This window comes from Capricornis sumatraensis, chromosome 22 (genome assembly GCF_032405125.1).
Source record: "Capricornis sumatraensis isolate serow.1 chromosome 22, serow.2, whole genome shotgun sequence".
Classification (NCBI taxonomy): domain Eukaryota; kingdom Metazoa; phylum Chordata; class Mammalia; order Artiodactyla; family Bovidae; genus Capricornis; species Capricornis sumatraensis.
In genome coordinates this window covers 22,527,680-22,553,107 of record NC_091090.1, presented here as the reverse complement: position 1 = coordinate 22,553,107, position 25,428 = coordinate 22,527,680, and the positions used below count along the sequence as shown (strand labels likewise).

The following is a 25,428-nucleotide window of genomic DNA, read 5'->3' as shown; positions in this document are numbered from 1 at the left end:
TTGTTGGTTATTACTGTTACTGTGAGCCTCCGTTTTGCTTCCAACAGAGAGAACAATGTCAGGCATATAGAAGAAGCTCCTTACATGTCTGTCAAATGGATGAATAAAATGAGGTTTCATGGGGAGGGTGGGAGGGAAACTGGTTAGTAGCTGCGTGTTCACACCCTAGCTTCCTTCCTTCAAAGCCAGAGTTGGGAAAGGGAGATGTTTTCTTGGGGGGGATTTTTCTAAGAGCATTTCTGGAACTTGGGGTAGGGGATAAATCTTGGGCAGCTGATTTGGGGCTCACCACGTGGGTGGGATTTGCCTACAGCCTCCTGAGGCTAGGCCCAGGGAAAATAGGGATGGGGAAAGGGGAAAGATGTGCTGGTATTAGGGCTGAGGCTGCCAAGGGGACCTCAGCAGAGTGCTGCCCAGAATGTCTGGGGCCTCCCCATCCTGGCCCCACCATGAGGAACTACACTTCCCCAACCAGATGCTGTTACTGTCTGAGACCAGTATTTTATCCCTGTGAGGAATGACCACTCTGCTTTTTTAGACCACAGTCTTTTCAACAGAAAAACCACTTGCGACAAGCACATCCTCATGTCCAATTCTATGTGATCTGAAAAACTGACACAGGAGACTCTGTCTCCAGAACCCAAAGGGAGAACTCCTTTAAAGACGTGGGTGTCCCCTTTGTCTCCGGGAAAAGCAACAGAAATTGAGAGTAGTGGGCCGGGGACAGGTAGCAACGCTTCCCCGTCCCACCTCCCACGTGCTCTCCCCAGAAGACGCCCAGCTTGTGCAGACGATTAACATATATTCCTCTTAAACGAAAGAATAAATGAATGGAAAAATGAATGAAGAAAACAGAGGAAGTGAAGGAAGGAAAGAAAGAATGCAGGGAATTAATACATGGAATGAAGGGAGGGGGAAAGAGTGAATGAATGGACGGTTGGATGAATGAATGAACGCGTGAGTTAACGCAAGAGTGAGTCAGGACCGGGGAACCCCTGACTCCGAGCCAAAGCAGAGGGCGGGGTAAGGGGGATTCCGAAGGGCGGGGCCTCCGTCCGGAAGCGCGGCGCCTGCCGGGGGCGGGGCCTGAGGGCGGGGCGAGCGAGCGCGTCTGACTGGGCTGCCCAGTTGCCCCGAGTAGCGGCTGCCGCGGACCCCGCCGGCGCTCCGAACCTCGTCCACGCTTCTCGCCGAGGCGCTCAGCCCAACCCGCAGCCCGGAAAGGAGGCCATTTCGGGTCCCGCACCCGCTCTGTGAGGCGGACCTGCAACCCGGAAAGGCGGCGAGGAGTCGGATCCTGCTGGGACCGGGCCCGGCGGGCCGGCGCCGCGGGGATGTCGGAGGCGCGGAAGGGGCAGGACGACACCGATGAGAGCCAGTATGACTCGGGCATCGAGTCTCTGCGCTCCCTGCGCTCCCTGCCCGAGTCCACCCCGCGCCCAGCTTCGGGGCCCTCAGAGGGCGGGGGCCCCCGGCCCTGGACTCATCCTCCGGGAACCGCCAAGGAGCCAGAGGAGAAGGAAGACACGGACGGGGAGCGGGCTGACTCCACCTATGGCTCCTCATCGCTCACCGAGCCCCTGTCCTTGTCGGGGGACCCCAGGACCGAGGACGCAGTTCCAGACTCACCGCTCCCCGCCGCCGGGGCGCTGAGCCCTCAGCAGCTGGAAGCACTCACGTACATTTCCGAGGACGGAGACACGTGAGTATGGGGGCTAGGCTAAGAGAGGACCCCTTTCTCCGCCCCGATGCTAACTCGGGGCCTTCCCCAAGAGCCGTAACAGGCCGGGCATTCCCTATGTGGGGATCCCTAAAGGCACCAGCTCTGGAAGGGGCGGTCCCCACTCTCTCTTTCAAACTGAACTCTCAACCCACTTTTGAGCTGTATCCAGACCCAGTCCAGAGGACCTGGCATCGTCTGTCTGCCCCACCTTTTGGCAGGGCCCTCACCAGCACCTGGAACCCCAGCTAGCATCTTGGAAATCTACCAGTAACCCATCCTGGGGACGAGAAAATTCCCCTGACCAGCCCAGTTTTGTTTTGTTTTGTTTTTCTCGCTGGAGGACAGGGCATCCTTGTTTGCTTAATATCTGGGATTCCCGGCCTCTGACCTCAGAATGCCCTGTCTCAAAGAACAAGAGGGGCCAGTGACAGGCTGCCGGTGGGCCCAGGAAGCTGGGGTCCGAGGTGCTGCCAGGGGTGCATGGCTGAGGCTGGCCTGTGGAGTCAGTGAGCCAGGCTGGGGCACTCTTGCCCCAGCAGACAGATAGGCGGCTGGCTACCCCAGCTAACTTCCTCCTCCGTTGAGAAAGGGGAAGTGAGGGCTAGAGTCAGCCTTACCGACACTCTCCACCTCCTGAGCCCTACAAATCCCCCTCACTGTCCTATGTGACCCCTTCACTTCATCCTTCCTCCCCAGGCCCAGGTGGAGCTTGGTGGAGACTGGGCTGGGGCGGGGCCGGGGGGAGGGGTGGTCAGAGAGGCAGTTGTGTGGTAGCGGCTGGCCAGGTGAGGATTCACCCCTCAGGAAGAAAAGATGGACAAGAGAGGGGGTGGCTGGGATTTGGGGATGGGAAACAGAGTGGAGGGGGGCTGGGGTCCTGGATCTGGGCTGCTGGAATGAATGGGGAGGAGGAAGCAGAAGCTATCTGTCTTGATCTGCTTTTTTGGAGATGCAAAGGTCCTGGGTGGCCTCTGACAGAGACAGACTCTGGACCCACTGGGTGACCCTAGGCCTTTTTGTCCTCTGTGCCTAGAGATCACCAGCCCTCAGGCCCACAACCAAGATTGTGCAGGCTCTGTGCAGAGTACCTGTGGCTGACCTTTGACCCAGGGAGTGGAGGCTTTGGCCCTGCCCCCCTTGCTTAGCCTCTCAGCCCCAGCTTTAATCGCCTCTAGTTAGAGACAGGTGTGGAATCTAGACCCGGTGGGGGCGGGAGGGAGGTGTCAAGACCCCCCAGAGGGTTCCCTGAGAGGAGAGGGCGCTTTCTTCCCTCTGGAGGTGTCTGGGCTGTGGACATGTGGAAATGGGAAGAGGAAGTGGGAGGAGGGAGACTGAGGGAGAGAGGGAGGTGGCTGCAGGAATGTGACCAGAGAGCAGGCCCTGGCCGAGGGGATTTCCAGCGCGGTTCCTCCCTCCCTCCCTCCGTCACTCTCTCCTGGGCCTCACCAGCCACCAAAGCCTACCCCTCCTGCCCCAAGCAGCCCCCTCCCCAGCCCAGACGGGCCTTTCAGCCAGGCTTCCCCCTGACGAATGCCCCAGCAGCTGCCTGCCCCGGCCTAGACCCTCTGGCTCTGGCTTTCATTTTCCCCACCTGACGTGGGGAAACCCCAGGGCTGGAACTTCCCCTCCTGGCCGCCCCAGGTTAAGGCTCTTTATCCCCCACCCCAGGCACACATTTTCTGCACTGCACAGTCCTCCCCGCAGAGGCACACACAGACACAGGAGCGGGGGCCCAGCTCAGGCTCCGTCCCGGCCCTGCAGAATGGCCTCTGGCTGTCCCGTGGAGAGCAGCAGGACAGAGCACTGCCCTGTTTCCTTGCTCCTCTTCCAAGAGCTTCTGTCTCCTCTCTTTTGGGAGGTGTTCATGAGGGGACAGAGGGTGACGCCACCCCTGCCCTCTCTGCCCTCCCCATGAGGGGGGCAGAGGTGGGGAGCCCAGCCCTGGAAACCACCTCTGTGCTACCCCAGCGGCTTTCAGTTTGGCTTTGAGCTGCAGCTGCCTGGTGGGGGCCCCAGGGGGCCAGAGGGGAGCGGGGTGTGGGCAGGGTGGACAGGAAGGACCTTGTCCCGTCAGCACCCTGCCCACATTCTCACTCAGCCAAGGCCCTCCCAAAGGCCAGAGATGGGAACTTGGAGCTTCCACCCTCAGGATCCTGGCTTCCCGCAGCAACCCTCACTTCCTGGCCCAAACTCTCACTTCCTGCACCTACCCTCTGGGTGGCAACTTAGACACTGATGTGTTCTTCTAACCCCAGAACCCCAGCCCACTCTGTCTGGCCTGAGCCCTGACCCCAAACCTTGCCTCTGCCTCCCAGGCTGATCCACCTGGCAGTGATTCACGAGGCCCCCGCCGTGCTGCTGTATTGCCTGGCTCTGCTGCCCCAGGAAGTCTTGGACATTCAGAACAACCTTTACCAGGTGGGTGGAGATGGTGGGCTGAGCCCAGATACCTATGTCTGCCCCAGCAGCCATCCCCAGCCACCAGACAGCATCCTTTGGCTGCTCCCTCAGGGAACCATATACCAGACACTGGGCAAGAAGCTGAGGACAGAGAGACAGTAGGAATCAGACTCTGCTCACCAGGTGCTCCAGCCTGGGCTAGAGGACTTGTGTCAACACCTAATGACACAGCGCGGTGACAAGAGTCGTGATAGAGACACATGCCAGCTGCTGTGGGAACCACTGTCTGTGGGAAGCAGCCAGGGAAGGTGTTAGTACAGGACATGATGTCTGCAGGGAGCATTCAAGGAGGAGTGTGCCGGGCAGAGCCTGCTCGATGCCTCTGTCGCCTCCCCCTGAGACCTCAGCCCCTCACCCAGGATAACAGGCCTCCCCAGAGGATGAGAAGCTGGATTCTGCTCCCACCATCACCATCACACCCTATCCCTCCCTGCCCCGGCTCTGTCCTTTCTCCAGGGTGGGGGGGCAGGGCCGGCACTAAGGGGACTTAAAGAATAGCAGAGGGCCGCCTGCCTTACCCTGCCTCCAGAATTGGGGCCCCGAGAGTTTGATAGGGCACAACAGAAGGAAGACCAGGGCCCACAATTCCCGTGCTGCTGGCAATTGCCGTGCCCACCCCAGCAGGTTCCCAGAGGTTGCAGCATGTTGCAGCCACCCTGTGACCCTCTCTCTGTGCCTGCAGACAGCACTTCATCTGGCTGTACATCTGGACCAGCCAGGTGCAGTTCGGGCCCTGGTGCTGAAGGGGGCCAGCCGGGTGCTGCAGGACCGACATGGTGACACAGCCCTGCATGTGGCCTGCCAGCGCCAACACCTGGCCTGTGCCCGCTGCCTACTCGAGGGGCAGCCAGAGCCGGGCAGAGGACCACCTCACTCCTTGGACCTCCAGCTGCAAAACTGGCAAGGTACAGGTGGCCGCAGGGCCCATGGGAGGAGGAGGGGACAGGAGACAGGGACCCCACTCTCAGGGAAGGGAGGGCCACAGCTTGTCTATTGATGCATCTCCAGTTCTAAGCACATAGGTACTCAGAATACCTTTGTTGAATGAAGGAGTGAATTAATGAATGGATTCTGGTTAGAATTTATGGAGAACCTATTATATGCTAAGCAGAGAGCTCAACTTTGCCCTCAAGATGTACAGTTTGGGAGGCTTCCCTAGTGGCTCAGTGGTAAAGAATCCACCTGCCAGTGCAGGAGACATGGGTTCAATCCCTTATCCAGGAAGATCCCATATGTCGTGGAGCAACTAAGCCCAAGCGCAACAACTGCTGAGACTGTGCTTTAGAGCCTGGGAGCCACGACTACTGAAGTCCGTGCGCCCTAGAGCCTGTGCTCCGCAGCAAGAGCAGCCACCGCGATAAGGAGCCGAAGCACTGTAACTAGCAGCGTTACCCCTGTTCACCGCAGCTGGAGAAAAGCCCGTGCAGCGAAGACCCCAGCACAGCCAAAAACAAATCAACACATAAAATGATTAAAAAAAAGAACAAAGACATTCAGTTCGGCAGAGATTAGATGAACTCGTTAATTCATTCATCAAAAATGTACTGAGAACTTTCTCTGTACCAGACATTATTGTAGGAGCCAGACTTGCATCTGTGACCAAAACAAGATAATGTCTGAGGCAAACAATAACCATAAGAAGTGAGTTCTCTGGCAGGTTAACAGGCAGTCACTGCTGTGGGGACGGGAGAGCTATGTGAGGGGACTGAAGTGGGGGCGTGGGGCTTGATGGGATGTGTAGTCTTTGTGCTAGCTCCTTGCTGGCCTGGGTGCCCCTCTTCTTAAACAACTCGATGCAAATTCACATCCTTCATCTCTTTCAAGTCTCTGCTCAAACGTCCCTGCTCCATGAGGGTCTCCCTGACCACTCTGTTTAAAAATGAACTAATGAATTAATTCGTTCATTCATTAATTCAAGGGCTGGGGGCCTGAGGATCCCTAGAGCTCTGAGGAAGGTAACTTTTAGAAGGGGCCTGAAGGCAGGTAGAGTTTTACAAAAAGACTGTGTGTGTGTGCGGACAGGGGAGGCAGCATGTGGTGGGGGAGGGTGTGTGTATGGGGGGGTGTCACTCAGCAACCTGACTCCCGAAGCGTGAAAGTTTCAATAACATGACTGAAAAGGTGGAAACTTTGAGTTCCTTTCCCCCCAGACTTTTGAGGGGTTTTTTGGGTTTGTGTTTTAACAGTCTTGTGATCAGGGGCACTGAGTAGGCAGGGATGGGGCGGGGGAGTCCCTTGGGGCTGAGGGGTAAGGGAGGTCCCTGAAGAAAGGGAGAGCGAGCTGGTAGATGCAACCCTCATCCTCACCCCATCTCAGGTCTGGCCTGTCTCCACATCGCCACCCTGCAGAGGAACCGGCCACTCATGGAACTGCTGCTTCAGAACGGAGCTGACATTGATGTGCAGGTGAGGTAGCCCATCAGAGAGCTGCCGGGCCCAGGGCCCAGGCATGGGGCCCCTCTTCTTAGAGGCGTGCCTCCTCTGAGGGCCTTGGCTGACATCTTTCTTCCCCCCAGGAGGGCACGAGTGGGAAGACAGCGCTGCACCTGGCTGTGGAGACCCAGGAGCGGGGTCTGGTGCAATTCCTCCTCCAGGCGGGGGCCCGGGTGGATGCCCGCATGCTCAATGGATGCACGCCTCTGCACCTGGCTGCGGGCCGGGGCCTCAGCAGCATCTCGTCCACCCTGTGCGAGGCAGGTGCCGACTCCCTGCTGCGAAACGTGGAGGATGAGACTCCCCAGGACCTGGCTGAGGATGTAAGAGGCGGACACTCAGCTCTGCTGTCCAGGGCCTCCCACATCCCTAGTGGAGACAGGAGCTATCACAGCTGAAGGGGCCAAGGAGTTAGGAGCCTGGGGTTGTGATCCACGACTCTGCCACTCTCTCAGCCTGTGTCCTAAGGACCCGGGGCCCAAACCTGGGACTCCTGCAGGAGCCATGCAGCTAACGCGGGCTGGGTGTGGACAGCCAGGTGCTGGGGCCTGCCGGAAACCAGATAGTCTTTTGTCTGAGGGTCACTCGCTCTACTCAGCTTTAGCAGATTCTTGCAGAGGAGGAAGACAGGCCCAGTATTTCTAGATCTTGGATTTTTTTTTTTAAGAGAGATGAAACCTAGATTTTCTGTAGAGTCTTTCCCATTTTTAAATATATGATGTAAAAAGAAAATCAACATATTTTGTGAGTGCCCTTTCCCACCCTCCACTCCCAAAACGAAAGCAAAAACAGGACCCAGTCGCCCTGAGGAACCACTGTTTTGGGGATTAGTAGGAAGATTTGCTCCCTGATTTCTTTCAGGGATCGCTTGGTGGGGAGGAAAGGGCCTAATGGGTCTCAGCTCCCTTCCCCCACTGCCACCTCTGTCCATGGGCCCTAATCTTGCTTCTCTCCATTCCTTTCCTCAGCCCTTTGCCCTGTTGCCCTTCGACGACCTGAAGATCTCTGGGAAGCCACTGCTGTGTGCTGACTGAAGCCGGGACAGGCTCTTGGACCCCAGACACTTCCCCTCTTCCCATCTGGAAGCTGGAGCCACAGCTGCTGCAGTCTGGGCCCAGGCCATGTGTCCTGGGAACTGCTAAGGCCAGAGCCTGGGGCCAGCACAGTCCTGAGCTGAGAGGAACCATCCCAAGTAAGAGAGCCAGTCTGGAAGGAAGAGCTTCGGAGTGGATATAAGATTCCTCAAAGCCCCAGGCAGTGTGGGCGAAGCCTGTTGGCCTCTGTTGAAGATGATGGGACTCTCATCTCTTCCCACGTGGGGTCAGCCTAAAGCTGCCAACCAGTTAAGACAACATGGACTCTCCCAAATGAGGAGAGATACTGAACTGTGAGTGAGCAGGGCTCCGGAAGGGTTCCAGCTCTCTGCCAAGGAGGACTCTGAAACACTGTTGCTTAAAGACTTCACACAGAAGGCCCTAAACTTCTGGGGAAGGGGAAGTTTCAATAACATGACACTAAAACGGCAGAGACTTTTAACCCCCCAGTTGTTTTGCGTGTGCATGCGTGCGTGTGTGCCTGTGTGCACTGGGGATTTCTAGACAGACCTGTCCTGTGACTTTGTGGTGAAGGCAGAGAGAAGGAAATTGGTACTTGAGCAGTGTAGGGCCTTGCCAGGGAGGGTAGGGAGACTGATGGTCCTCAGACCTCTCTGTCCAGACCAGACTCGCCCTTTCTGTGGAAATGCAGAGGATGGAGGAAGAGAAAGAGGAGTGAGAAGACGCAAGTGGGAGGCCTCATCACGGCCCTGGAAGAGCCTGGGCAGAAGGGCTAGCCTGTGAAGAGTACACAAGGGAGCGTGGCTTTGTATGTTTTTTTCTCTCATTCCACATATGTTTGTGGCATCTATTAGGTCAGCTCTGTGTTGTGATAGAATTTGGGGAATAAAGCAGTACAGTTTCTGACCATTTAGAGATTATAGTCTAGTGAGTGAGACATATTAAAATCATAAACATCTAAATAAATATGTAATTGCAAGTTGCAATGGGAAGAAAAGCTCGTGGGAGGGAGGGCCATACTTGATGGTCCCGGGAGGCCTGGGTAGGGGACACGCCCTCTGTTGCTCAGTCATGTCCAACTCTTTGCGACCCCATGTACTGTAGTCCACCAGGCTCCTTTCCATGGGATTCTCCAGGCAAGAATGCTGGAGTGGGTTGTCATTTCCTCCTCCAGGGGATCTTCCTGAGCCAGGGACCGAACCTGCATCTCCTGTGTCTCCACTTGCATTGGCAGGTGGGTTCTTTACCACTGAGCCATCTGGGAAGCTTCAGGAGGGGACAGGAGAGAGCTTCCCTGGGGAAAGGTTTTTTGGTGAATTAGTAGAACCGGGAGCAGGCCAGTAGGAATCTGCAGGGAATGGATGAGTGAGCGAGGTACACGGGGGACAGGTCATACACATCCTCAAAGGTCATGGGGATAGAGGGGACAGAACTGCCAGCCCAAGCCCGGAACCAAGTAGACATGTTCCTGCCAGAAAACGGGGAAGCGGTAACATAAAGGGGATGTTAAAACGGTAACATAACGGGGATATACTTGGAATGCAGAACGTCCGTATCCGCGTCCCTGGGACGGCAGTGGTCACCGCCACCTCCAGACCGGTGGACAGGGCTTCGGGCGACGACGAAGCGGAGGCGGCACCGGGCTGGAGCTCCCGCTTCCCCAGCGACACAGCAGCCGGGCTCCCGCGCGCCGAGCCGCGTCTCCCGCCGGACCGCGAGGGGGCGCTGTGGCCCAGCGGCGGCCCGGGGCGCTGCGTGGTCACGGCCGGGGGCGGAGGGGGTGCCGCGGGAGAGAGGCGGGAAGAGCGTTGCACTTCCGCTGGCTGGAGGCTCCTGAAGGCCACAGTGGGAGCGGAGGGAGCGCGCGGCCCGGGGCCCCGCAGTCCCCGGCCCCCCCTCCGCCCCACGCAGCCAGGACCATGGACCCCAGGTGGGGACTAAGGGGTGGGGGGAGCGGCGAGCCCACGTGACCGAGCCCCGCGACACGTGACCGCCGCTCCTCCGAGCGCGCGGGGGCCCGGGCGGGGTCCCGGCTCCCGGGCGGGTGGCCGGCCTAGAGCCGCCCGGAGCCGGAGCGGGTGGGGACGCGCCGTGGCCTTGTGCTCGGCAGGGGCTCCAGGAGGGTCGGGAGAGAAGTCGCGAGAGGGACCCTGGAGCTTCGGGAGCCCCGAGGGCGGGGTCGGGGGGCGCCGCGCCTCTAACCGGAGCGGCCGGCGGGCGCTGGAGGGAACAGAGGGAACCTGTGTGGCCGGAGGGGCGGGTCCGCTCTTGGGGACAGAGGGAGCCCAGCCTGGCCCGCACCGCCCCCGCCCCCAGGAGAGAGAGAGGCTCTTTGTCCGTGCTGGGCTGCAGCTGAGGGGGGCGGGGAGGAGGCTCCGGGCCCTTCTCCAGTGTCGTCCCCTCTGGAGGGCCCAAAGGGTGAGGAGCTGTACTCTGATCTTTGTGCCCGCGGTGCCCGCAGGTGGTGGGCAGTGGTGGTGCTGGCTGCGCTCCCCTCCCTGGGGGCAGGTGGGGAGAAGAACCTCGAAGCCCCTCCGGAGTCGTGGACTCAGCTCTGGTTCTTCCGCTTTTTGGTGAACGCGGCTGGCTATGCAAGCTTTATGGTGCCTGGCTACCTGCTGGTGCAGTACTTCAGGCGGAAGAACTACCTGGAAACAGGTGTGTGGGGAAAGGGTGGGGGAAGTGTGCTTGCTCTAGATTAAAAATTAGGAGAGTTGGCCGGCGGTGCAAAGGGGATGTGCTTTGGCAAGCGAGACAGGGCGGGCTGGCAGCAGCGGGGAAGGTGAAGTGCTAGGGAAAAGCTTCGGTTTCAGCTTGTGTACTTTCTCCAGGTAGGGGTCTCTGCTTCCCCCTGGTGAAAACTTGTGTGTTTGGCAATGAGCCCAAGGCCCCGGATGAGGTTCCGCTGGCTGCCCGGACAGAGCCAGTGGAGACCAGTCCCACTTGGCAGGCCCTGAAGCTACTGTTCTGTGCCTCCGGGCTCCAGGTAGGTAGGTGGGCTCTACCGCTTTCCCTGGGTAGGGTCCCGGAGGAGCCAGCGCTCACACCCTACCAGTCCCAACAGTTTGCTGGTGGCTGTGTTGTGTGTTCTCCCAGAGGCATACCATCATCTTAGGGGTGGTTGGAGGAAGCACTGTCTTTTCTTTCCTCCTCTCTCTACCCTCCGTGATTTCTCCCTTCCTCTTGTAAATATACCGTAAATGGACTGATAAAATTTTCAGCCTTCCCCCACTACTGCATGTGAGAGGAACGCTGACCCCACGGCATGTTGGAGTGGGCACTTCTGTTTCCACCTTGTATGCTAAGTTGGACTCACGGGTGTCCAATCTTCGTTAAGAAGTCTCAGTTCAGTTCAGTCACTCAGTCGTATCCGACTCTGCGACCCCCAGAATTGGTTGAAAATAGAAAATACTTGGATGGAGTCAGCTCTGACATAGGCTACTGTGGGGACAAACAGGGTCTGGTCAGTCTTAAAGCATTAGTCATTGTGTTTCACACATACTTGATTCTCGACAAGGTGAGTCCAGGTTGGGGAGAGAAGAGGCAAGTAACTTGTAGTTACTACAGAGAGTCATGCTGTCCATCCTAATCATTTTCAACATCATCCTGAGAGGAGGTTGTCAGGATGCTTTGGGGCCTGCCTGCTGTTTCCTTCTCTTGCGTATCTTCTCCCCTGTCTCTGCCCTGCCGCATCAAGGTGTCTTATCTGACGTGGGGAGTGCTGCAGGAAAGAGTGATGACCCGCAGCTACGGGGCCACAGCCACATCGCCAGGCGAGCGCTTCTCGGACTCTCAGTTCCTGGTGCTCATGAACCGCATCCTGGCCCTGATGGTGGCTGGCGTCTACTGCATCTTATGCAAGCAGCCCCGACATGGGGCACCCATGTACCGGTACTCCTTTGCCAGCCTGTCGAATGTGCTCAGCAGCTGGTGCCAATATGAAGCTCTCAAGTTCGTCAGCTTCCCCACCCAGGTGCTGGCCAAGGCCTCCAAGGTGATCCCCGTTATGCTGATGGGAAAATTGGTGTCTCGGCGCAGCTATGAGCATTGGGAATATCTGACGGCTGGCCTCATCTCCATCGGGGTCAGCATGTTCCTGCTGTCCAGCGGACCGGAGCCCCACAGCTCCCCGGCCACCACGCTCTCAGGCCTCATCCTGTTGGCAGGCTACATTGCCTTCGACAGCTTCACCTCCAACTGGCAGGACGCCCTGTTCGCCTATAAGATGTCGTCGGTGCAGATGATGTTTGGGGTCAACCTCTTCTCCTGCCTCTTCACGGTGGGCTCTCTGCTGGAGCAGGGGGCCCTCCTGGAGGGCATCCGCTTCATGGGACGACACAGCGAGTTTGCGGCACACACCCTGCTGCTGTCCATCTGCTCTGCGTGTGGCCAGCTCTTCATCTTCTACACCATCGGGCAGTTTGGGGCTGCCATCTTCACCATCATCATGACCCTCCGCCAGGCCTTTGCCATCCTCCTTTCCTGCCTCCTCTACGGCCACACTGTCACTGTGGTGGGGGGCCTGGGAGTGGCTGTGGTCTTTGCTGCCCTCCTGCTCCGGGTCTACGCCCGGGGCCGTCTAAAGCAGCGGGGAAAGAAGGCCGTACCAGTCGAGTCATCTGTGCAGAAGGTTTGAGGGCCCGAGGAATGACTAGGACCCGCTTGCTGTACCAGTTTCTCTCCTGTCACCCTCAGAGGCAGCTGGCTCCAGGGCAAAATGCAGGTTTCTTGACCAGCGCTGCGGCAGGGGGCGGGGAGCCCAGGAGGCGGCCTTCCCCGTTGCCTTAAGTCACCCAGCCTCCAGTGGGCAGGATTCTCCCCAGGGTGGAGAGAACAGTGGGGGACTGAGAAGGTGGGGGCGCCTTCCGAAGCCCCTGCTTCTCCGGTTCTCCGAAGTCTTGCCCTGGAGGCTCTGCTAGTGCCTCACCTGTGCTTGTCCCCTACCTTGACTACTACCCTTTCAGACTCCGAGACATGCATTTCTTACTCTGGTGAGAGAAGCACACGTGTTGTAGGCTCCCGATGCTGCTTTCCCAGGAGAGAAAGTGAACGATGGTGCTGTGCTGGGCGAGGGCTTGGGAATCCTGCCCAGCACCACCAGCCCCCCTGCTCCTGGATCCCTAGGCTCTGCCCTATGAACCAGTTGCAGGTTTTGGTACTTTGGAAATACAACTTTTGCTCTTATGATTTTATTTTATTAAATTAAATTGCTGCAGTGGGTTTGGTCCTGTGTTCTGGTTGACTAAGTACAAACATTCAACTTCAGATACCTAAAACTTCCATTAGCTCAGAACTGCCTACAATTTCTGTTTTACAAGTGTCACTTGTTTAACTTAAATACTGAAAGTGGAAAAAAAAAAGTGGTTTCTAACATGTACCATTTCTTGGTCCTTGTTTGTGGCCTGGTGGCTGACTGGAAACTGCAGCTCAGTGCCCAGCAACACCAGTGAAGGTACCTCCTACTGTCAGCCTAGGAAAAGGTCAAAACTCGAAAAGTACTCAATGTATGCTTTTGTTCTACCATAGTAAACTCAAATTTTGAGTGGAAAATCGTCTGTATATGCTAAGCTTAAGAAAGGGACTTCTGAAAGTGTTATGTGCTAAGTTGCTTCAGTTGTGTTCAATTCTTTGTGACCCTATGGACCGTTAGCCTGCCAGGTTCCTCTGTCCATGTAGTTCTCCAAGCAACAATACTGGAGTGGGTGGCCATTCCCTTCTCCAGGGGATCTTCCCGACCCAGGGATTGGATTCACATTTCTTACCGTCTGCTACATTGGCAGGTGGGTTCTTTATCACAATACCACTTACCTTCAGTGTTCATTATTTTTGAAAAATTGTAGCTAATTCACAATGTTAATTTCTGCTGTGCAGCAGTGGTTGTTTTACAGTTTTTTTTTCCATTATGGTTTATAATGGGATACTGAATATAGTTTTCTGCAGGGCTTCTTTCTACATAGGAAAACTTGGGCCAGCTGACCCTAATGCCCCACTCCATCACCCTCTCAACCACCAGTCTGTTGTCCCATGATTTGATTCAGAGATTCATATTTTCCACATATATCCCACATAGGTGGTTATCAAGTGGTATTTGTCTTCCCTGTTAGTATAACCTCCAGTGGCATCCATGTGGCTGCAGATGGCATCACTTCATCTGTAATGGCTGAGCATTTCATTGTGTATGTGTACATCTTCCGTATCAGTGACCATGTGTCCACTCTCGACTGTCAGTAGTGCTGCTGTGAACACAGGGGTGTAGATTTTGTTTTCTCTGATGTTATGTCCAGGAGTGGGATTGCCTTTTTTAGTTTTGAGGAACCTCATTCTCTACTGTGGCTGCACCAGCTTTGGAGCAAGAGACTCCAGCCCCACCCACAGCATGGGAACGTTCCCTTTTCTCCACACCCTCTCCAGCATGGTACTGCAGCTTTACAATGATGGCCACTTGGACCCATGTGTGGTAGTACGTCATTTTTTCATTTCTCAAATTAGCATCTTGAACATCTTTTCGTTTATCTACTGGCCACCTATGTTTTAAGAGAAATGTCTATTTAGTTCTTTGCCCATTTTTTGACTGGATTGAGTTGAACGAGCTATTTTGGAAATTCAGCTTGCGTCTGTTGCGTCATGTGCAATTTTTTTCTCCCTCTTTGACTCTCATTTTGTTTCTGTGGCTTCTAAATTTACCCGTGATGGTTTTAATATCTTCCTATGTATCACAATTGGGCTTCCCCGGTGGCTCAGCTGATAAAAAGAATCTGCATGCAATGCAGGAGACCTGGGTTGGGTTGGGAAGATCCCTGGAGAAGGGGATGGCTACCCACTCCAATATTCTGGCCTTGAGAATTCCATGGACTGTATAGTCCACAGGTGTCTTAAGACTCAGACAAAACTGAGCAGACATGGCTGAACTGACTTTCACTTTATGTACCATGTTATCTACTCAGAATGATGGCAGGCTAAGATTTGTAAAGGGATACATACAGGATAACTCCAAAGGCAGCACTGTATATACTTAAATCTACGAGAGCAGAACTGTGTAAAAAACCTGCATCTTCTTTATTTTCAATACTTTAATTTCAGAACAAAATAAACAAAAAAAAAAACACAACACACAACATTCAAACCCCATGTCAAACGTGGAGAGGAATAGGGCGTGAGGCCCATGTATCCTGCCTTAGAAGGACAGAAATAAAACCACTAGACATCAGCAGAGGGAACCACATGGGCCAGGGCCACAAGGGCTGCTGCTGCTGCAGGAGCCATGGGGACGCTATACAGAGGGAGCAGTCTGCAGGTATAAACTCCTAATCCACTTCTTCCATGCGAGAGGCGTCCTCGTCACCCTCAAGGGGGGGAATCTCATCAGGAACAGCAGCACTGGGCTCCTCTGCCGTCACCTCATCTTCATCAATGCCTAAGAGGAAAGAAACCACATCAGATAGGCCCCCAAAAGCCTTCAAAAGCGTCTGACACACCTTGCTACTTGAGAGGACAAAGGTACTCACCCAGGCCAAGCTTTATCATGCGGTAGATACGGTTGGAGTGGGTCTGGGGATCCTCAAGCGAGAAGCCAGAGGAGAGCAGTGCAGTTTCGAACAGCAGCACCACCAGGTCCTTGACGGCCTTGTCGTTCTTGTCCGCCTCTGCCTTCTGCCGCAGGGTCTCCACGATGGGGTGGTCAGGGTTGATCTCCAGGTGCTTTTTGGCCATCATGTAGCCCATGGTCGAGTTGTCCCGCAGTGCCTGGGCTTTCATGATGCGCTCCATGTTGGCGGTCCAGCCGTAGGTGCTGGTCACAATGCAGCAGGGTGAGGACACAAGCCTGTTGGAGATCGTCACCTGAGGGTAGGCAGAAAAGCTCATTGTACTGAATCGAATTACCTCCTCAAGGCAAAGATGCTCATCTCTACTCTTTGGGGAAAAGTGTCATCTTTGGTAAGTTCTATACAAATACCAACCTTAAGAGAACAAGTAGTAGGGTGGCACTAAGCAAATTAAGCTGCCTAAACCACTAACTGTAGCAGCCAAAGATGGGAGGAAACCACTCTGAAGGCATCGCTAACAAGATAGCTTTGCTTCACAACGGCTTACCTTCTCCACCTTCTTATCCAAGATCTCCTTCATGAGTTTGCAGAGGTTCTCAAACTTTGCCTTGCTCTCCTCCATCTTCTTCTTCTCCTCCTCATCCTCAGGCAGCTCCAGGCCCTCCTTGGTCACAGAGACCAGACTCTTCCCATCAAACTCCTTGAGCTGCTGTACACAGTACTCATCGATGGGCTCCGTCATGTACACCACCTCAAAGCCCCGCTTCCGCACGCGCTCCACAAATGCAGAGTTGGCAACCTGCTCTTTGCTCTCACCTGTAGGATTACTCAGTGTGACTCAAGGGCCAAAATGCCTCATCCTGCCAGTTCCCCAGGACCCTTGAGTGTTTGCCCCACACCTCTAAAAAAAGGCTTTTATCAGACCTAGGTTCCAACGTACCAGTGATGTAATAGATGGACTTCTGGGTCTCCTTCATGCGAGACACATATTCTGAGAGAGAAGTCATCTCATCTCCAGACTGGGACGTGTGATAGCGCAGCAGCTCAGAAAGGCGTCGCCGGTTAGTGGAGTCCTCGTGGATTCCAAGCTTTATGGGTAGGGGAAAAAAGTCATTTTGTTAGGAAATAACTTCTTTTCCTCTCAGTGAAAAATCCATTCTAATTATTAAGCAAGTACTTGCTGCTTACCTTCAGGTTTTTAGAGAATGCCTCATAGAATTTCTTATAGTTCTCCTTGTCTTCTGCTAGCTCAGAGAAGAGCTCAAGGCACTTCTTAACAATGTTCTTACGAATAACCTTCAAGATTTTGCTCTGCTGGAGCATTTCTCGGGAGATGTTCAGGGGAAGGTCTTCAGAGTCAACCACCCCACGGATGAAGTCTGAAATCAAAATATGGAAGCTGGGTTTTAAAGATACAGGAGTGGCGGGGATAAAGATAAAAGGTATATAAAGTCATCTGGATTCAACAGAAGGACTGATTTTCTCACCAAATTTTCACTTGTTAGGTTGCAAAGGATCCTTAATCTAAGATAAAGACTCCAGCCCCCCTGAGAACACGGAAACGAACTACATGAGGGCAAAAAGATACTCACTGAGATATTCCGGAATCAACTCATCACAGCTGTCCATGATGAACACACGGCGGACATACAGTTTGATATTGTTCTTTTTCTTTTTGTTCTCGAAGAGGTCAAAAGGAGCCCGACGGGGGATGAACAGCAGTGCTCTGAATTCCAGTTGACCTTCTACAGAGAAATGCTGAAAGAAATCCAAGATAAGCTGACTGTGTACCCAAGAGTGGCTTTTGGTCCCAATACCAAAATGTCCAGTTATTTGAAACAAAAACCTTCCTATCCCTGTAGAGAAAATTTAAGCCCTAATGCCCTAAATGAATCCAACTGCAAGCACTGTATCATCTTTGGGTCAAAGACTCCAGGTGGGTAAAGCCACCAGACAGGTCACAGGGGAAGATGTCACTTCTCCACCCTGAAAGGGTCCATTAGCAAATGAACTCATAGCATTCACAGTTCCCAGCTACCAACCAGTTGGGTAAGTTCCATTTGTCCATATCAGCTCCTCCTACTGAGCCAACAAGCAAGACTTCTTACCTTCACTGCCAAGTGATCTTCCCAGTCATTGGTAAGACTCTTGTAGAACTCTCCATATTCCTCCTGGGTGATGTCATCAGGGTTCCTGGTCCAAATGGGCTTGGTTTTGTTCAGCTCTTCCTGATCAATGTACTTCTCCTTTATCTTCTTTGTCTTCTTTTTCTTATCCTTGCCACTGTCATCCTCCTCGTCTGAGCCCACATCTTCAATCTTAGGCTTCTCTTCATCATCTTTATCTTCCTCTTCTTTCTCACCTTTCTCTTCTTCAGCCTCATCATCACTGATTTCCTTCTCACGTTCTTTCTCCAGCTAGAAGTATCAAAGATGACAGTTTCAGAGTACAAAAAAGCAAAAAAAACCCCAAAGTCCATGCAATTCTCTAAAGCAGCAGTTACCTGCACTTGAGTTACCAGTCCATACTCACATAAAGTGTGATGGGATAGCCTATGAACTGAGAGTGCTTCTTCACCACTTCTTTGACCCGCCTCTCTTCCAAGTATTCTGTCTGGTCTTCCTTCAGGTGGAGAATCACTTTGGTACCGCGGCCAATAGGCTCACCTAGAAAAAAATTAATCAGGACAGAATATAAGAAACTAAATAAACAAACAAACGCAGAACTATAACTGCTCTACACATACAATACTCAAGATCTTCATTAGTGTTTCCCCAGAATGCTAATCCAGACACCTTAACAGGAAAGCCAACTTACCATGGTCAGCCCGGACAGTGAAGGAACCCCCGGCAGAAGACTCCCAAGCATACTGTTCATCATCATTATGCTTTGTGATCACAACCACTTTCTCTGCCACTAGGTAGGCAGAGTAGAAGCCCACACCAAACTGCCCAATCATGGAGATGTCTGCACCAGCCTGCCAAAAAGTTTAAAAGTCAAACTCAAGTTTCAAAGAAATGGCAAAGCAAACACCAATAATATAAATGGAGTGTGCCTAACCAACCACGTACCTGAAGAGCCTCCATAAATGCTTTAGTGCCAGACTTGGCAATGGTTCCCAAATTATTTACAAGATCAGCTTTGGTCATGCCAATGCCCGTGTCTACCAGAGTCAGAGTACGCTCCTGGGGGTTCGGGATGATGTCAATTTTCAGCTCTTTACCACTGTCCAATTTGGAAGGGTCTGTCAGGCTTTCATAGCGAATCTTGTCCAAGGCCTGAAAGTACAAAATTGCAGTTTTACAATTCTGCTTCCTCAAAACCCATCTCACCCAAAAGAAAGTTTAAACTCCCCAAATACGCTAATTCTGATTACTCCTTTAGCTTGTAGGTTGAGAACGACATCCAGTGGGTTACAGTATCCCATCTATCCACAGAGAGCAAGGCAATACTTTTTGGAACGGCAGTTAAGTTTATATCCCCTTTATCAGTTAACACCACAAAATGCCAAACCACCCCCACTTTCCCTCTCTTGGAGTACTTGAGAAACAAAAAACCAACGTCAATGAAGACATTCAGGGCACTCACATCAGAAGCATTACTGATCAACTCCCGAAGAAAAATTTCCTTGTTGGAATAGAAGGTGTTGATAATAAGAGACATGAGTTGGGCAATTTCTGCCTGGAAGGCAAATGTCTCCACCTCCTCCTCTCCATGGTGCACTTCCTCAGGCATCTAAAATAAAAAGCAAGAATTTAAGACTCCTCAAGTTCACCCTCAGCCACAATACACATAAAGAGACTCTATTCAAACCGTTTTGAGCTGGGTACAAAGACTGGAAAATCCTTCCCTCTATCAATTTCAGGCAGCACCCTTAGAAACAACGGGGGGAGGGGCGCACTTAACACACTGAACAAATTTCGCTAATGTTTCTTGCAAGTTATTGTGAACCCAAACTCCTGTTAAGTGAATCATAGGATCAGCACAATCTAGTTAGGCACTCCAACCCAGGTATCTCGAAAGCGAGGTAAATTCACATATATTTAAATATGCAAATTACTGACTATCGTTCCACCTTCAAAGTAACTAGTTTCACATTAAAGGGCAATCATTTAAAACTGTCCTCCCATTAGGTAACTCCAAAGAGATACTGTGGTACTGCTGCCTCCCGTAGTAGGGACAGTTAACTCGAGATTGGCGGAATGCCCATCCAGGTGGGCTATCAAGACAAAGAACCGATAAAGAAAGGGCTCCATTGTGACCCCTCTGCACACGTGACTGAAGCTCAAGCCCAAACCAAACACTAAGATGGTGGCCTTAGTCTGCGGGGCCGACTCTCGTCACGGCTGGACATGCGTCGACCACGCGAGGAGGGGGCGCCACCGCGCAGCCTCCCTTCGCCCCAACATCCGGGCACCAGGGCGGGGCGCCGGGCTCCAGAAGCTTCCAGAACAATCTCAGTTCTCGGAGAGGGGCGGGGGAAAGGACGTGCCCACGAATCCCAAAGCCTGCCCCCTCCGCTCGCCAGCCCCTCCTCCACCGAGACGCAGGAAAGATCTGGAAGGATGGAGGAAGCACGACATACGCCGCCGGCGACCGAAGACGGAGCTCTTCGCAGAGCCTCACGGAAAAGCCCCGAACCAAAGGACTTAAAAAAAATTGCGTCCGATAGAACAAGTGGCAAAACCTGGTCATGACCAGCCTTGCTGAGTCACAGAGGGCGCGCCCACCCGCCCGGCTCGGGGACCCTCCGGCGCCCCGTAGCCGCGTCCGGAAGTGGAGAGGCAAACATGGCAGCGTCCCGGGCCGGCGCGGTCACCACGTGCAGTGCCTACCCCCCCGCCCCATTCTGCGGCCCCACAAAACAACGCTTTATAGCTGCGGGAAAGCAGCCCCGCCGCCAATCACATAAAGAGTCTAAGCTCAAGAGCTCGCTCCCAGCCCTCCCCCAAGAGAAGCAATGGGAGCGTTACGCCAGAACCGGCCCCAACACGAGATGTAGGTCTCGGAAAGGACGTGTGGACCGAAAGCAACGCGAAAGAACAAGCTAACCTGAAAAGCCCAGATGAGACCGGAGCCTTACCTTCAAGGATAACAATCACAGGTATTAGAGAACACCGAGCAGGCAATGGCTTCCTCGGGCTCACTCGCCAGAAGACGGCTGCGCGGGGGTGACTCGAGAGAACGGCTATGTGCCCCCAATCACTTTATATAAGGCGAAGCACCGCCCAGCTGCCCGCCCCCGGATCCCTCCGCCTTAAAGGAGGATGCCTGTCTGCCGCGCACCTGCCGCCGCCCGCCCGCCCATCTTGACGTCACGGTCCAAAATAGGGGAGGGGACCTTGAAAGGCGGGAGCCGCCGGCCTTGAGAGTACACTTATTTACTCCTGTTCACAGCCCGTCTCCGCGTTCCTAAAACAGGACACCATCAGAAACATATGTTGGGAGTGCTCATATAACATAAACGGTGGAACTAGAAGCGAGGATTCCCCACTGACCTCTGTGAAAACCTGCAGGGCAGGCATCTCCACTCCTGAGAGTCCCAGCCTCGGGACTAAGGTCCACGCCTAAACAGGGGTCACCCACTCCCCCCTACGCTCCGAGGCTCGACCTCCTCATTAGAAGCTGCCCTACACATACTCTAATTGCCTGATACGGGAAAGGGGTCTCTTCCGCGGGCGTTGCGGAATTAAAGAGGTCCCACTTTGTGGGCATGCCTGGAATACAGGCCCTCCCGGGGCGGGCCGGCGTTTCGCCGCGAGGCGTGGCTCCGGCTGCGGGCCGGGCGCTGGCTCCAGCCGGCCAGGGGACTCTTTGCCTGCACACGCGGCGGAAGGATCCAGGGAGGCGGCGCTGCGACACTTCCAGCAGCTTCCAGACCGGCCAGGGCGGCCCTGCCCCGCCCCTTCCCTTGAGGCCCCGCCCCACCCTCTGCGGCCTGGGCTGTGCCTCCGCGGTGGCTCAGCCGGTCAACCGCACTGCTGGGATCCTGGTGTCCAAGTAGGCTATACCTTCATTACATTTGCTCCAGGAAACTGCAGAGGGGATCCATTACCCTACCCGCCAGACCCAGCTAGCCGGGCACTGCGTCCGGGTGGGTGGAGCGGGGATGACCCCACTTCTCCCCCCATCGATCACACAGCACACCGGCCGGTGGGGCGGCTCTGAGGGTGCCGCCTTCAGAGAGCAGACACTGGGGATGCGGTCGCTTACCCGCCGGACCGCTCCCACCCCCCACCCCCAGCCGCCCACAGGTGAGGGAGCGCAGAGACTTGAATATCGAGTTGTTTCTCAGTCTGGCTTCCTTTTTCTTTTTTTTTTTTCCCACCCTCTTCCCTCCTCCTGCAGCTGCCTAGATCTGGGAAGAGTCGGGTCTCCCAGGACTCCTGCAGGGTGGCAGGAGTTCTTGGAGGCAGCATGAGGACGCTGGTCAGAGTGTGGCCCGCTCCAGGTGCCAGAAGCAAGTCGTTCCCCTTCGGCTTTGGCCCAGGAGCCTCAAGGCCATGGGCCTGCCTAGGGAGTGCCAGAGGGACGCCCTTCTCTGCTGTCTCTGCCACGTTTGCGTGCTCTCCAGCTGGTGAGCTGGCCTTACTTTTCCAAGGCCTTATTTCTGAAGCCTCCTTTAACGCAGATACCCTCCAGGAGAGAATGGCCCCTCCCTACGCTGTGACCTTGTGGATGTCCAGCAACTCCCTGCGTGGCCTGCTTCGTCGGTCCCTGGCATCCTGGGGAGAGGTTCCCCCACCACCCACCCGCGGACCTCCCTCAGCAGCCCCAGTGCCCAGCCTCCTCCTTTCACATTTTCTTTGTTCATGTGTTGAGTTCCAAGGAACAAAGGACCCTTCCTTCCCTTCTCCTTGGCCCGCACTCCAGACCTCAACAGCTCCGCCCCTATTACCTCAATTTCATCTCTCCATAGGCTTCTACTTCTCTTCATTATGGTCTGGGAGAAGCCTGTGGCTGGGAGAAGTCACTGAGTGTGGGAAGGGGCGTGGGCGCTGCTGCTAGGAGGGGCTCCCGGCTGCTCTGTTCGTGATGGAAACCTCAAACCAGGAACATCACCCCCACCAGTGCACCTGCCCTTCCTATGCACAGAAGGGGTTAATTAAACATCCGCTCCCTGGTTCACAAGAGCATTCACAGTATTTCACAGTCCTGTGAAGGTGTGGGAGTGAGTCTGCACACCTAGAAAGTGGGAGAGGAAGGCTTTAGTGAGTACCCCTGGGTGGGTCAGCTCAGAGCCTTTGCTCCACTAACTCCCGTGCCCCTTGCTGCAGAAGTCCAGTAGTGCGGATGCTGTTTCCCTTTCCAGACTCAAGGAGGAAGCAGAACAAGAATCACTCCTGTGGACCAGTGTCGGGGCCAAAAATTCCTTAGGGTGTTCCTAATGGGAAAATCTCGTCTCAACACCAGCGCAGAAATTCTGATTTCTCTTCTGGAAGCCTCCCAGGATGACCTCTCCAGCTCACCGACAGTCACTAAGCCCCACTTGTAAGCCTTGCCTTACCACGCGATGTGGAAACAAGACAAGAAGCCCTCAGCCCACTGGGGGGCGCTGCAGCAGACCAGTTGTGAATCAGAGCAGCTAGAAACAAGGAGGAAACCTCCCAGCTCATCCTGGGGAAGGTGGCCGGCACAGGTCTACCCCCAGCAAAGGGAAAGCATGGGGAAGGCACAGGCCTGACAGAGGGACCAGGAACCCTCGAGGGAGGCAAAGTAAAAGTGAAAGAAAGTGAAGTCGCTCAGTCGTGTCCCACTCTTTGCTACTTCATGGACTGTAGCCCACCAGGCTCCTCCGTCCATGGAATTTTCTAGGCAAGAATACTGGAGTGGGTTGCCATTTCCTTTTCCAGGAAATCTTCCTAACCCAGGGATCGAACCCGGTCTCCAGCATTGCAGGCAGACGCTTTACCATCTGAGCCACCAAGGAAGCCCAGGGAGGCAGGGGTCACTGAAAGTGGCCTGGCAGGCAGGAGTCAGGTCACATAGGGTCACAATGCCATGCTAAGTAGTTCTGACCTTAACTTAGGGTCAGGGAAGCCACTGAAAGCTGTTAAAGATGACTTGACCCCATCCCCACCCCGGATCCCCAGAAGTCTATTCTCAGCAGCATTTGCAATCCTTGATGTTCCCAAGATACTCTTTATTTCCAACCAGGCCTCAAAGACCCAGCCTCACCTTCTGCTGCCTGGAGGGCCACCAGATGAAGCAAGGACTGACAAACTGTGGCCCTCAGCCAGTGGTCTTATCACTTGCTTTTGTATGGCCTGTGAATAAGAATGGTTTTTATGTTGTTTAATGGTTGAAAAAAATCAAAGGAAAGACAATATTTTGGCATATGAAAAGTATGTGAGGACTTTCTTGGTGGTCCAGTGGCTAAGACTCTGCACTCCCAAAGCAGGGGGCCTGGGTTCCACTGATGGTCAGGGAACTAGATCTCACATGCCACAGCTAAAAGATCCCACATGCTGCACCTAAGACCTGGTGCAACCAAGTAAAATAAATATTTTTTAAAGTAGATTAAATTTGAATTTGTGTCCATAAAGTTTTACTGAAACACAGCTTTACTTCTCTGTTTACATGTTGGCTTCTGTTTGTTTCACACTGCAATGAGGGAGCTGATAGTTGAGATGGAAACCATATAGCTTGCAAAGTCTAAATATTTACCCTCTCACCTTTTGCAGAAAAGTGCTGCAGACCCCCTATCTAGCTAAAGCAAAGTAGGGTCTTGCAGGGCGCACAGATTCAGCCTGGGTAGAGGCTTCCTGCTGCTGCTCATTCTGGGACTTCTAGTTAGGAAATGCAAATGGTCGTTCATGGCGGTCGGGGGACCACTGAGGGGAGTTTAGATACAGGGGAATGAATGAATCAAACAACTGAGGACATCAGAGACTGTATAAGGACGGAGATGTAATAGAGGTGAGTTTGATCCCTGGGTCAGGAAGATCCCCTGGAGAAGGACACGGACAACCCACTCCAGTATTCTTGCCTGGAGAATCCCATGGACGGAGGAGCCTGGCAGGCTGCAGTCCATAGGGTCACACGGAGTCACACACGACTGAAGCGACTCAGCATGCACATAGCTCTGGGTCCTTAACCCCCAGAACAGGCAGCCCCCCAAGTTCAGAGCCTGCCAGGCATGCTCTATCAGTTTTGGTCTTCCTGGTTTCACCAAGTTTACATCTCTGAATTCCTGAGCTGACATCCTCCTGGGCCAATGGATCTGACATTAAGATATGTTGGGACAGTTGAGCAGGTCTGCAGGGCCAACCAGTGTTCCATCTCTTTGCCTCAGTTTCCATGTTCTGCTGGGATATATCTTGCACAGCATTTGCTCAATAGATTATTATGTTATTTTTTGATGCAGTGGCAAACGGAAATTTGTGTTCATTTTCCGTTCCTGGAGAGTCTGAAAAGCGATTGTTGTGTATCGATCCCACAACTTGGTAAGCTATGTTACTAATTCTTAATTTGTCAGTCAGTATTTTGTTGTTTTCTAGTACAACCCTAGCTATTATCTGAAAACAATGATATTTTGGTTTTTGCCTTTCTAACCCGTGTGTGTCTTATTTCTTGTTACCTTGCACCGGCTAGGACCTGCAGAAAAATGATGTGTGAAAAGAGTGGTCCTGGGTATCCCTGTCTCCTTTCTGATCAGAAAAGGAATCCTTCATCATTGAGCATATTTACTGTCTTTGCTCCCCACTTGTGATACATCTTAAACTGAATAAGTACCAGATTTTTTTTGGCATCTATTGAAAATATTGTTTTTAAAATTTCCTTTATCGATATTTTAAATTCATTAATAGACTTACTAATGTTACACCGAGATTATCTATTTTAAGTTTTGTAGAACCTATCTATAAAACTGCCTGCTGATTCTGTTGTTTTGTATATGAAAACATTTTAGGGGCTTCCCTGATGGTCCAGTGGCTGAGACTCTATGCTCCCAATGAAGGAGGCCCTGGGTTCGATCACTGTTCAGGGAACTAGATCCCCACGTGCTGTGCTGCAACTAAGACCTGGTGCAGCCAAATAAAGAAATAATAAATAAGATTAAAAATTTTTTATAGAAAACATTTTAATTAGAAACTCTTTTTTTTTCTTGGTATAAATGCATTCAAGTTTTCTACTACTTACTCCTTGAGTGAATTTTATTTAATAATTTTTCTGGATGTTTCTTTAAAGCTTTAAAGATTATGGCATTCTATTT

At 53.4% G+C, this 25,428-nt stretch overlaps 3 protein-coding genes across 3 annotated transcripts; 2 read left to right on the top strand and 1 right to left on the bottom strand.

Annotated features, from left to right (window-relative positions):
- Positions 1-1,172: 1,172 nt before the first annotated feature.
- NFKBIE (NFKB inhibitor epsilon) lies at positions 1,173-8,534 on the top strand. Its single transcript, XM_068960862.1, has 6 exons — positions 1,173-1,702; positions 4,039-4,141; positions 4,866-5,088; positions 6,501-6,589; positions 6,700-6,939; positions 7,585-8,534. The coding sequence occupies exons 1-6, from the start codon at positions 1,335-1,337 to the stop codon at positions 7,648-7,650; spliced, it is 1,089 nt and encodes a 362-aa protein (XP_068816963.1). The 5' UTR covers positions 1,173-1,334; the 3' UTR covers positions 7,651-8,534.
- A 948-nt stretch (positions 8,535-9,482) lies between these two features.
- On the top strand, positions 9,483-12,869 carry SLC35B2 (solute carrier family 35 member B2). The gene is made up of 4 exons (XM_068960614.1): positions 9,483-9,601; positions 10,133-10,329; positions 10,503-10,657; positions 11,369-12,869. The coding sequence occupies exons 1-4, from the start codon at positions 9,591-9,593 to the stop codon at positions 12,305-12,307; spliced, it is 1,302 nt and encodes a 433-aa protein (XP_068816715.1). The 5' UTR covers positions 9,483-9,590; the 3' UTR covers positions 12,308-12,869.
- Positions 12,870-14,730: 1,861 nt separating this feature from the next.
- Positions 14,731-20,395, bottom strand: HSP90AB1 (heat shock protein 90 alpha family class B member 1). Its single transcript, XM_068960930.1, has 12 exons — positions 20,299-20,395; positions 18,804-18,950; positions 18,287-18,493; positions 18,033-18,192; positions 17,748-17,881; positions 17,324-17,632; positions 16,808-16,973; positions 16,404-16,594; positions 16,156-16,303; positions 15,763-16,031; positions 15,177-15,510; positions 14,731-15,085 (listed from the first exon to the last, which is right to left on the bottom strand). The coding sequence occupies exons 2-12, from the start codon at positions 18,948-18,950 to the stop codon at positions 14,976-14,978; spliced, it is 2,175 nt and encodes a 724-aa protein (XP_068817031.1). The 5' UTR covers positions 20,299-20,395; the 3' UTR covers positions 14,731-14,975.
- Between the last annotated feature and the right edge of the window lie 5,033 nt (positions 20,396-25,428).

Bases quoted from the DNA above. Each gene is read 5' to 3' on its own strand.
- HSP90AB1 (XM_068960930.1), bottom strand. From the start codon at position 18,950: ATGCCTGAGGAAGTGCACCATGGAGAGGAGGAGGTGGAGACATTTGCC. The intron at 17,633-17,747 runs GTGAGTATGGAC...TGATACTTCTAG, and splicing joins GCTATCCCATCACACTTTAT to CTGGAGAAAGAACGTGAGAA. The intron at 16,974-17,323 runs GTAAGAAGTCTT...GATTTCTTTCAG, and splicing joins AAGATCACTTGGCAGTGAAG to CATTTCTCTGTAGAAGGTCA.
- SLC35B2 (XM_068960614.1), top strand. The intron at 10,330-10,502 runs GTGTGTGGGGAA...TACTTTCTCCAG, and splicing joins GAAGAACTACCTGGAAACAG to GTAGGGGTCTCTGCTTCCCC. The intron at 10,658-11,368 runs GTAGGTAGGTGG...TGCCGCATCAAG, and splicing joins TCTGTGCCTCCGGGCTCCAG to GTGTCTTATCTGACGTGGGG.
- NFKBIE (XM_068960862.1), top strand. From the start codon at position 1,335: ATGTCGGAGGCGCGGAAGGGGCAGGACGACACCGATGAGAGCCAGTAT. The intron at 4,142-4,865 runs GTGGGTGGAGAT...CTGTGCCTGCAG, and splicing joins TTCAGAACAACCTTTACCAG to ACAGCACTTCATCTGGCTGT. The intron at 6,940-7,584 runs GTAAGAGGCGGA...TCCTTTCCTCAG, and splicing joins CCCAGGACCTGGCTGAGGAT to CCCTTTGCCCTGTTGCCCTT.